Genomic DNA, 11,255 nt, shown 5'->3' with positions numbered 1-11,255 from the left:
ATACCCTAAAAACCTAAAAATGATCAAAATACCCCCCCAAACCTAAAAAACGACCAAATACCTTGAAACCTATAAAATTAACAAATACCTTGAAACTAAAAAATTATCAAATACCCCAAACCTAAAAAATGACAAAATAACCCCAAACCCAAAAAATGAACCAAATACCCCGAAACTCAAAAATGACAAAATCTTCCAAAACCAAAAATGACAAAGTATCTCCCAAAACCCAAAAAATGACCAAAATACCCCCGAAACTCAAAAAATGACCAAAATACCCTCAAAAACGTAAAAATGGCCAAAATGCCTCCGAAACCTAAAACTGACAAAATACCCCCAAAACCAAAATGACCAAAATAACCCCGAACCTAAAAAATTACCAAAATACTTCTGAACCCTAGAAATTTACTGAAATAACTTTGGGTTTTGGGGGTATTTTGGTCATTTTTTGGGTTTTGGGGGTATTTTAGTAATTTTTAGGTTTCAGGGGTATTTTGGTTATTTTTTGGGTTTTGGGGTTATTTTGGTCATTTTTTAGGTTTTGGGGGTATTTCAATAATTTTTTAGGTTTCAAGGTATTTTGGTAATTTTTTTAGGTTTCGGGTGTATTTTGATCATTTTTTAGGTTTTGGGGGTTATTTTGGTCATTTTTAGGTTTTTGGCGTATTTTGGTCATTTTTTGGGTTTTGGGGGTATTTTGGTCATTTTTTAGGTTTTTGGGGGTATTTTGGTAATTTTTAGGTTTCGGGGGTATTTTGGTCATTTTATGGGTTTTTGGGGGTATTTTGGTCATTTTAGAGATTTTGGAGATATTTTGGTCATTTTAGTGGTTTTTAAGCATGTATGGTGATTTTAGAGATATCAGGGGTATTTTGGTCATTTTAGAGATATCAGGGATAATTTTGGATGTCCAAGGGTATATTGGTAATTTTGAAAGTATAGGGAGTATTTGTATCATTTTAGGTATTTAAGGGTATTTTGGTAATTTTGGAGGTCAATAGGGTATTTAAGTAGTTTTAGAGATATTTGGGTCATATTAGGTTAAATGGGTGGGTTACTAATTAAATGGGTTGGGTTGGTAATAGATAATTAATTTATATATAAACGGGTCATAAATGGATAAATGGGTAATTACACACCCAACCCATTTATGACCCAACCCGCCCATTTGCCACCCCTAGTTGTGGTGACTGGTGAAGTGGTGATTAACTTATTTTAAGTCTTTGAATTATATTGATATATAAGCAGTGCCAGTAATTATTTTAATTTTTTTCATGATAGGTAGATATTGGAGATGTGGGGTTCAAATTGCAAATTTGGGGCACTAAAAAGAATACCATTATTAACCAACTAACTATTATGTTGAAAATGAAATTAGACTATGTTTTTCTTGTATTTAATTGAAATCTTGTCTAGTAGTGTGGCCTACTTTTTAAAGACCGGTTTTCATTTTGTGACTCTTGTTCATTCTACGCATTCCTTCTTGAAAAGGAAAAGGTATCTCTTATGCCCGAATAAACAGATCCATCATTTGCACGGGCCCCCTTTGGACGGACCTGATGTGGACGGGCTGGATATGGACGGGGTGAAGAATGATGGGCTGGTTATCCATGGGCCTGCTGAGCCTCTAATGAGGGATATTTTGGCCCTAGAAGGATGGCCCAAATAGAATCCTTGCACTAGTAGGACTCCGGAAATCTTGTATACTTGGTAAAAATCTTCCGCGTAAGGAGGAGACTTATTCATCGCGTTTAGGATTCTACAAGAAGAGTCCTATAAGGAAAAGACTTCCGCGTCAAGGAAGGGATGTCAACCCCAAGCCACTATAAAAGCCCCAATACCCTCATAAGCCAAGGTACGCATAATTAACCCTCTCTAGCACTCTAGAGTTGTGAGCATACTTTCTAACTTGACCTTCGGAGGGTATTTGGCCGGCACCACACCGGTGCTCTCTGTTAGGTCCTCTTTTCTTTGTGCAGGTGTCGTTTCGAGGGTACGAGCATTGTGCAACTCACTATTGATATTTTCGGCATCATCAGTTGGCACCGTCTGTGGGAAAACGCCTCTAAGTGATTAGGCCACATTATCGTTTCCCGGACTAAAGGGTTGCATGGTACTCACTCGCTCAATGGCAACTACTAATGACGTACAAGGAGAGGAACCACCCACGACTGCCTTCGAGAGACAAGTTCAAACTCTCGGTGCCGCCGTGGAGCGTCTCACCGAATACATGAACGCGGAAGACGCGCTGCTTGCGCGGGAAGAAAGGCCCAAGAAGAGAGAACGCCAGGCGGACATGCGCCAGGACCAAGGGCCGAAAAGACAGAGGACAGGGGACAGAAGGGACGACAGACGCTCGAAACCCCCGATTGGAAGGTTTACTAGTTTCACTCCCCTGAACGCCCCGATTGACCAAGTCTTGATGCAAATCAAAGACGAGGAGAAGCTGACATTCCCGAGAAAACTGAAGAGCGACCCAAGTAAACGGTCGCGAGACAAGTATTGTCGTTTCCACCGAGACCATGGCCACGACACGGCCGAATGCTACGACCTAAAGCACCAGATTGAAGCTCTGATTAGACAAGGGAAGTTGCAGAAATTCATTAACAAAGAGAAAACGGACCATAATCGCCAAGAGCCAGCCCCCCGGAGGGATAACGAGCGTCCGAGACCCCCCATGGGAGACATAAGGATGATAGTGGGGGGAACCGCATCTACTGGTTCTTCCAAAAAGGCTCGAAAAATGTACCTAAGATCGGTCCTGAACGTCCACATGACGAGCTCGAGGCACAACACCATACGGATGGAAAGCCCTATTATAAGATTCACCGAAGAAGATGCAAGGAGGCTTCATCATCCGCACGACGATGCGCTGGTCGTCAGCATACGTGTGGGGGACTACAACGTCCATCGAGTGCTAATCGACAACGGCAGCTCAGCGGACATTCTATACTATCCAGCATTCCAGCAAATGGGGATAGACAGAGCACGATTGGTGCCGGCAAGCGCTCCCCTTGTCGGCTTCGGAGGAACCAGGGTATTCCCAATAGGTTCCATCATCCTCCCGGTAACGGTGGGTGATTACCCGCAAGAACTCACTAGGAATGTAATGTTCCTCGTAGTAGACTGCTCATCCGCTTACAACGGTATTCTCGGACGACCTACACTTAATTCATGGAAAGCAGCAACATCCACATACCACCTAATGATCAAATTCCCAACGGACTATGGGATTGGAGAATTGCGGGGAAATCAGGCAACCGCCCGAGAATGCTACATTGCCATGCTAGAAATGGAAGATCACCATCAGGCGATGTGTATAGAAGAACAGCGGACGGTCACGGAACCAGCTGAAGAGATGGAGATAGTAATACTCGACGAGTCCAAACCAGAGAGAACAACCAGAATTGGAACATTGGCCTGCCAACCTGTGCGCCAGGCCCTCGTAACCTTCCTCAGGAGAAACCAGGACATCTTTGCATGGAACCATGAAGACATGCCCGGAATCGACCCCTCCGTCATAGTCCACAAGCTAAGTGTGAACCCTTCAACCCCCCCGGTCAGGCAGAAAAAGCGAGTTTTTGCTCCTGAACGGGACAGAGCAATAGCGCAAGAGGTCGGAAAGCTACTGGAGGCAGGTTTTATAAGGGAAGTATATTACCCAGAGTGGTTGGCAAACGTGGTCATGGTCAAGAAGGCCAGTGGAAAGTGGCGGATGTGCGTCGACTTCACAGACCTTAACAAGGCATGCCCAAAGGATAGTTATCCCCTCCCACGGATAGATGCACTGGTCGACTCAACGGCCAGACACCAGCTCTTAAGTTTTATGGACGCCTTCTCGGGCTATAACCAAATCAAGCTGGAAGAACATGATCAGGAGAAAACATCCTTCGTCACCAGCCAAGGCCTCTTTTGCTACAAAGTGATGCCGTTCGGACTCAAGAACGCCGGGGCAACATACCAAAGATTAATGGACAAGATGTTCGCGCACCAGATTGGGAGAAACGTGCAAGTCTATGTTGACGACATGCTGGTGAAAAGCCGTTCCGAAAATGATCATCTAAGCGACCTCCAGGAGACATTCGATACCCTACGGTCATACAACATGAAGCTGAATCCGGACAAGTGTGCATTCGGGGTAACGGCGGGAAAATTCTTGGGTTTTATGGTGTCCCAAAGAGGAATAGAGATCAATCCAGAAAAAATACGGGCCATCATGGAGCTTGAACCGCCAAAAACGATTAAGGAGGTACAGAGTCTGAACGGCAGAGTTGCCGCCTTGAACAGGTTCGTTTCGAAAGCAACAGACAGGTGCCTACCTTTCTTCCGCGTATTGAAGAAATCATTCGAGTGGACGGAGGAGTGCCAGAAGGCATTTGAAGACCTAAAGAAATACCTTTCCTCACCACCTTTGCTCAGCCCGTCCAAACCAGGGGAAGATCTCTACTTATACCTGGCCGCTTCGCGGGTGGCAGTAAGCGCGGCCCTGGTAAGGGAAGAGGAAGGGGCTCAGCGGCCCGTCTATTTCGTAAGCAGAGGGTTCAGAGGGGCTGAAGAAAGATACCCCCACATGGAGAAGCTGGCCTTCGCGCTGATAACCGCAGCTCGAAAACTGAAACCGTACTTTCAAGCCCACAGCATCATCGTCCTAACGAATCAACCCCTAAAAAGGGCATTGAGCAGCCCCGAAGCAGCCGGACGGATGGCCCTGTGGGCAATAGAACTGAGCGAGTTTGACATACACTACCGTCCGCGAACCGCAATAAAAGGCCAAGCCATAGCTGATTTCATCGCCGAATATACGCAAACAGGGGAGCAAGGGCCACAAGCCCTCAGACTATGGAATATCCACACGGATGGATCATCAACCAGGATAGCGGGGGGCGCCGGGGTAGTAATTCAAACCCCTGACGGAGACATAATCGAGTGCATGATTCGTTTGGACTTCCCGACGACCAACAATGAGGCCGAGTATGAGGCATTACTGGCAGGAATAGACCTAGCGAAAGCAGCAGGCGCAGAGGCCATGGTTATTCATTGCGACTCGCAGGTGGTAGTCAATCAGATTAATGGCACCTATGAATGCAAGGGGGATAAAATGAAGAAATACCTAGAAGAAGTCAGAAGACGGATCAACTCCCTCCAGGTCACATTCGTCCAGATCCCAAGAGAGGAGAATGAATATGCTGACCGGCTCGCAAAAACCGCCTCCGCAGTGACCATGACGACCCCCGATCGGGTGTTATCCTTCATCCAATACTCCTCAATCATTGACGGTGAGTCGGAAGTGCAGGAAGTAAATCCAGAGTACGATTGGACCACACCCCTATTAGCCTACCTAAAGGAAGGCACGCTCCCGGACAGCAAGGACGCAGCCAGAAAGTTGAAGGTGCAGGCTTCGCGGTTCATAATGATCAATGACATTTTATACAAAAGGGGATTCTCACGACCATATCTAAGGTGTTTGGGTCACAAGGAGGCAAACTATGTAATGAGAGAGGTCCATGAAGGCATCTGCGGAAACCATTCGGGGGCGCGATCTCTGGTACACAAACTGATCCGGGCTGGATACTATTGGCCCACGATGCAGAAGGACGCGCAAGCCTATGTCAGGGTCTGCGACAAATGTCAGAGGTTTGGTAACCTAATTAGGCAACCGACCGAAGAACTGACCCCCATGACGGCCCCTTGGCCATTTGCCCAATGGGGACTAGACATCATGGGACCTTTTCCGACGGCTGCGCGACAGCTAAAATTCTTAGTGGTAGGGATCGACTACTTCACCAAGTGGGTCGAAGCGGAAGCGCTAGCAACTATCACGGAAAGGAACATCAGAGGTTTCGTATGGAGGAATATCATATGCAGATTCGGGATACCAAGGGTCCTCATCTCCGACAATGGGAAACAGTTCGACAATAAGGCGTTCCGAGATTTTTGCTCAGAGTTAGGCATAAGGAATCATTACTCGTCGCCCGCGCATCCACAGGCGAATGGCCAAGTCGAAGTCACGAACCGGTCCTTGCTCAAAATAATCAAGACCCGGCTCGAGGGGGCAAAAGGTATATGGCCCGATGAGTTACCAAGTGTCTTATGGGCATATCGCACGACGGCGAGAACGCCGACGGGGGAAACACCTTTCAGACTGACATACGGTAGCGAGGCCGTCATCCCAGCAGAAATAGGTCTTACAACCTATCGAGTGGAGAGCTACGATGGAGGCAAGAATGAAGAAGCTTTGCGACTGCAGCTAGACCTAGTCGACGAAGCCCGGACTACAGCTGAACAGAGGATAGCTCGATACCAAAATCTCATGGCAAAATACTACAACTCCAAAGTCAGACACAGAGACTTCCAGATCGGAGACCTTGTGCTTCGGAAGGTTATAGGAGCAGCTAAAGATCCCTCACAAGGAAAACTTGGTCCAAACTGGGAAGGGCCATACAAGATCTCGTCTTGGCAGAGAAAAGGAACCTATCATCTCGAAACCATGGACGGACGGAGACTGCAGCACCCGTGGAACACTGAGCATCTACGGAGGTATTATCAGTAGATGCAGCAAGAAGAGATATTCACCCGCCGCAAGCATTCCAGCTTATATCTAAAGTTTTTAGTAGTTTTTATTTTCTGAAGAACAATTTTAACTTTTTCAATGTTTTACTTTGAACAAACCTCTCTACTAGCGCCTTTTTAAGCCTAAAGGGGGCAGGCACCATTTTCCTATAAAGACCTCTTTCAGGTAACAAAGTGTACTTTGCCGAAACTGTTTTGTATCATAAGTCCCGAAGGCCGTCCACAAAAATGGACGGACCATCCCAAGTATAAATCCGTACAATAAACGGATCGACAAAACCGTCCACCAAATGGACGGACCATCCCAAGAGGATGGAAACCTAAGTCCATGTAATGGACGAACCAATGAAACGATCCACAAGGTGGACGGATCATCCCAAGAGGATGAAAAGTGAAACCATCCACAAGGTGGACGGACCATCCCAAGAGGATGAAAACTTAAGTCCATATAATGGACGAACCAGTTAAACCGTCCACCTAATGGACGGACCATCCCAAGAGGATGAAAACTTAAGTCCATATAATGGACGAACCAATGAAACGATCCACAAGGTGGACGGACCATCCCAATAGGATGGAAACCTAAGTCCATGTAATGGACGAACCAATAAAACTGTCCACAAGATGGACGGATCATCCCAAGAGGATGAAAAATAAAACTGTCCACAAGGTGGACGGATCATCCCAAGAGGATGAAAAATGAAACCATCCACAAGGTGGACGGATCATTCCAGGAGGATGAAAACTTAAGTCCATAAATGGACGGACAAATGAAACCATCCACAAGGTGGACGGATCATCCCAGGAGGATGAAAACTTAAGTCCATAAATGGACGGACAAATGAAACCATCCACAAGGTGGACGGATCATCCCAAGAGGACAAGGACCATCCTATAAGGACTAAAAGCCACTAGGCCAAATAGTAGACGGACTTGAAAAGGATCAGACGGACTCCACAAACTCCGTACAATAAGCGAACCCAAGATAACATCCGCTAAACGGACAGACCTCACAAAAAAAAAAAACACGAAGTGCGATACCCAACGGATTGGCACAAAGCATAGCCTACCTGACGGTTGGTTTCAAATTATGCAGAAAAAGCATGTTCAATAAACAAACCGACATGATGGATGGATTCAAATCGTACATGACGGACATGTTCGAACCATTCAATAGCAAATAGTGTGGGGGACGTACTATAATAAACAGGACGGACCTCAATTAAGCATAAAAATACGTTAAAAAAGAATGCATTCCACAGAAATGACGGACTTAGTTTATAAAAAGCATGACAGTCAATGTATAAATAAACCCCGTAAAACATGACGGGTGTCATAAATTGTTCCAAAAAAAAAAAAAATTTTACAAAATAGAGCTGGCATAATCAAGCTCCGTCTTCTTCTACATCTGGACGGTCCCCAGCATCTTTGACCTTGCTATCCACGGCGGTATGATCCAAGGGAGCTTCACGGACGACGCCATCCTCATCAAAAAGAGCGTCGGTATCCTCCGTCTGAGCAGGCTGGGCAGTAGACGGCTCCGGGGCAGAGACGGAAACGGCAGACAAGTCCAGGTCAGGATATAATCTCCTCACCTGACGGAGGGCATCGTCAAACCCGTCATTGTAGACTACACTCAGCTCCGCGATAACCTCGCTGGAGTCACGGTACTCTCGTACGGCTTCCTCCTTGGCATGACGGACCTCGTTGTCTTTGTCCACTAAGGCTTTTTTCAGGTTTTCAACCATCTGAACGGCCTCATCCCGGGCCGTCTCGGCCATCCCCAGCTTTTTCTCGTGAGTGATCTTCCAGGCCTTCAGGTCGAGCAGATCCCCCTCCGTCACCTTGGCCTTCTCACGGAGTCGGCCAATGGTCGTCTCTTGATTAAGACACCGTCCCATGAGGCCCTTCGTCATGATCATAGCCTGAAGACGGTAAAAATAAGTTAGCAAAACATAAAGCAAGAAAGGGATGAACGGACGGAATAAGGTGGACGGATCATTACCTGGGCAATGCTGAAGAGGGCCGTCTCTCCCATCGCCTCCGTCGAGTGGTTCCCAAGATCCTCGAAGTCGTCGGTAGTGATGATCGACGACATCCTTTCCAAGGCATACTTGGAATCCTCGCGGAGCAAGACGGGTGGTTTCTTCTGCTCGCCTGGCTGACCCGTCATCAGCCCTTTGCCTTTACCGTGCTTGGACGGAGGGACTGACTTGCTCCCCTCAGCCATCAAGCCAAGGACTGGGTCCAAAGGAACCTTGGGCTGCTTAGACGGACCGTCACCCTTCATAGGCAGCTTCCGTTTTAGAGAGGGCTTGCTAGAGCCCGTCCCCATGGCGTCCGTCCCTTTTTTCTTGTTCTTCGCGGCTTGAAGTCTTATGGCCGCTCGTCTCTTGGCATCCTCCATCTCTGAAAAAAGGATGACGGATTATGGAGCAATAATAATAAAAAAAAAGGGAGTGAAAATGGCAAAAGGAGGACGGACTTACGCAGACGGGTCGTTTTCTCGTACTTTAGGGCTGCCGGGGTGGGTTCAGGACCGTCGCAATACCAATGAATAGTATTGAGGTTGACGAGCTTGGCCCACGTCCTCTCCTCTGGAGTTGTCTTGGAAAAAATCTTTTCAAGGAAACTAAACTCCTCGAGTGTAACTTGGGGACGCCGTCGAACTGCAAAATAGAAGACGGAGGTTAAAAACATTACAATTTACATAAATGAACGGAGTGGTTTACAACGGACCATACCAGATGAGTTTAAAATGCCCCAAACTGTGTCGACGGGCATGAAGTCCGTCTCCCCTGCATGACTCATCCAGTCGTCTCCTTCCATGAAGAAGTAACGACTCTTCCAGTCCCTGTTTGAGTCCGGGGTCTCGTAGATAACTTTCAGAACGGGACTCCTAGGGACGAAGCTATACATGCCCCTTGACTTATCTATTTCGTCTGGACGGTAGCAATGAAGGAACTCTCTTACTGTGAGCCTCCTCGCTCCGTCCGACATGGCTCCGTACAGGACCTCCATGGCAATAAAGACCCTCCAGGCGTTTGGGGATACCTGGCTGACGGATATGCCTAGGTAACTTAAGAGTTCGCGGTGTAGTGAACTCAATGGGAACCGTAACCCAGCCTTTAACACCGACTCGTACACGCCCACTCCGTCCACTCCTTCGTAATAACACTTCTCCGACTTGTAAGGTAGACGGATTGGGATATGGTCAGGAATTTGGTAGCGGTCCCTTATTGTGTTGAAGTGACCCTCCTTGATGGTCGACATAAAAGCGTGGACCGTCCACTCTGGGGGCAAGATGAACTCCCTAAGTCCATCAACCCCTACGACGGACCCCACTATTTGTTCTTCGTCATCTGGAACCTCCTGGGCTTCAATCATCTCCAGGCCCTCATATGTTGAGGACGAGGAAGATGACGACGGACTACTCTCGCTTGAGACGTCGTGGTCTTTGGGACCTGACGGATATATCCCCTCGTAGTCCGCCCCGTCGGGAACGACCGACTGGTTACTTGACGCACTAGACATTTCCTACATATAATTAAAAAGCCTAAGACTCTGACGGGTTGGAGATAACGACGGACTCATTAAAGTGCGAATAAAGAAAAAAGGAAGGACGGATATAAGATAACTCACCAGGAACTTGTAGTTGGATACGACGAGTGACGGATACTTGAGTGAACGGGTTGTGCTCTGACAGACGTGACGGACTCGCTCTGACAAATCTCTTCCAGCAGCAAGTGGAGAAATGAGAGGCGGAGGACTAATATTTATACTGGGAGTGCACGGAAGACGAAGCGACGCCTCGTTCCAAAACAACAGCCACTAACAGATTGACATTTGGCACAACGCATTAATGCGCCAGTTCCTGACTCAGCATTGTACGGAAGAAAATTTACAGACAGGCATACCGAGTTTTAGATCCGTCACCCAATGGGTCCGTTCATAAGTGCTGACGGACCCATCGGGTGAGGGGGCAACTGAAAAGGAAAAAGTATCTCTTATGCCCGAATAAACGGATCCATCATTTGCACGGGCCCCCTTTGGACGGACCTGATGTGGACGGGCCGGATATGGACGGGGTGAAGAATGATGGGCTGGTTATCCATGGGCCTGCTGAGCCTCTAATGAGGGATATTTTGGCCCTAGAAGGAGGGCCCAAATAGAGTCCTTGCGCTAGTAGGACTCCGGAAATCTTGTATACTTGGTAAAAATCTTCCGCGTAAGGAAGAGACTTATTCATCACGTTTAGGATTCTACAAGAAGAGTCCTATAAGGAAAAGACTTCTGCGTCAAGGAAGGGATGTCAACCCCAAGCCACTATAAAAGCCCCAATTCCCTCATAAGCCAAGGTACGCATAATTAACCCTCTCTAGCACTCTAGAGTTGTGAGCATACTCTCTAACTTGACCTTCGGAGGGTATTTGGCCGGCACCACACCGGCGCTTTCTGTTAGGTCCTCTTTTCTTTGTGCAGGTGTCGTTTCGAGGGTACGAGCATTGTGCAACTCACTGTTGATATTTTCGGCATCATCACTTCTCATAAGCTAAGTTGTGAAGAAAATGTTCAATATAGCATTCTGTCACCTACCTAGCCCAACACAAAGATTGTTCCAAAATTAATGGAGCAAAAAGTGGAATATGTTAATTGTAGATACAAGAATGGAGATTTTTTATCTC

General features: G+C 47.0%; 2 protein-coding genes across 2 annotated transcripts; one reads left to right on the top strand and one right to left on the bottom strand.

Annotated features, from left to right (window-relative positions):
• The first annotated feature begins 2,128 nt into the window (after positions 1-2,128).
• Positions 2,129-6,550, top strand: LOC136068868 (uncharacterized). Its single transcript, XM_065776650.1, has one exon. It carries the CDS (start codon positions 2,129-2,131, stop codon positions 6,548-6,550), a length of 4,422 nt encoding a protein of 1,473 aa, XP_065632722.1.
• Positions 6,551-7,923: 1,373 nt separating this feature from the next.
• On the bottom strand, positions 7,924-10,384 carry LOC136068880 (uncharacterized). Its single transcript, XM_065776683.1, has 3 exons — positions 9,060-10,384; positions 8,576-8,979; positions 7,924-8,495 (listed from the first exon to the last, which is right to left on the bottom strand). Exons 1-3 carry the CDS (start codon positions 9,268-9,270, stop codon positions 7,956-7,958), a joined length of 1,155 nt encoding a protein of 384 aa, XP_065632755.1. The 5' UTR covers positions 9,271-10,384; the 3' UTR covers positions 7,924-7,955.
• Between the last annotated feature and the right edge of the window lie 871 nt (positions 10,385-11,255).

The sequence above is a fragment of the Quercus suber genome, unplaced genomic scaffold, assembly GCF_002906115.3.
Source record: "Quercus suber isolate HL8 unplaced genomic scaffold, Cork oak 2.0 scaffold_138, whole genome shotgun sequence".
In the NCBI taxonomy this organism is placed as follows: domain Eukaryota; kingdom Viridiplantae; phylum Streptophyta; class Magnoliopsida; order Fagales; family Fagaceae; genus Quercus; species Quercus suber.
Note: the sequence above shows the minus strand (reverse complement) of the source record. Positions and strands in the feature narration are given on the sequence as shown.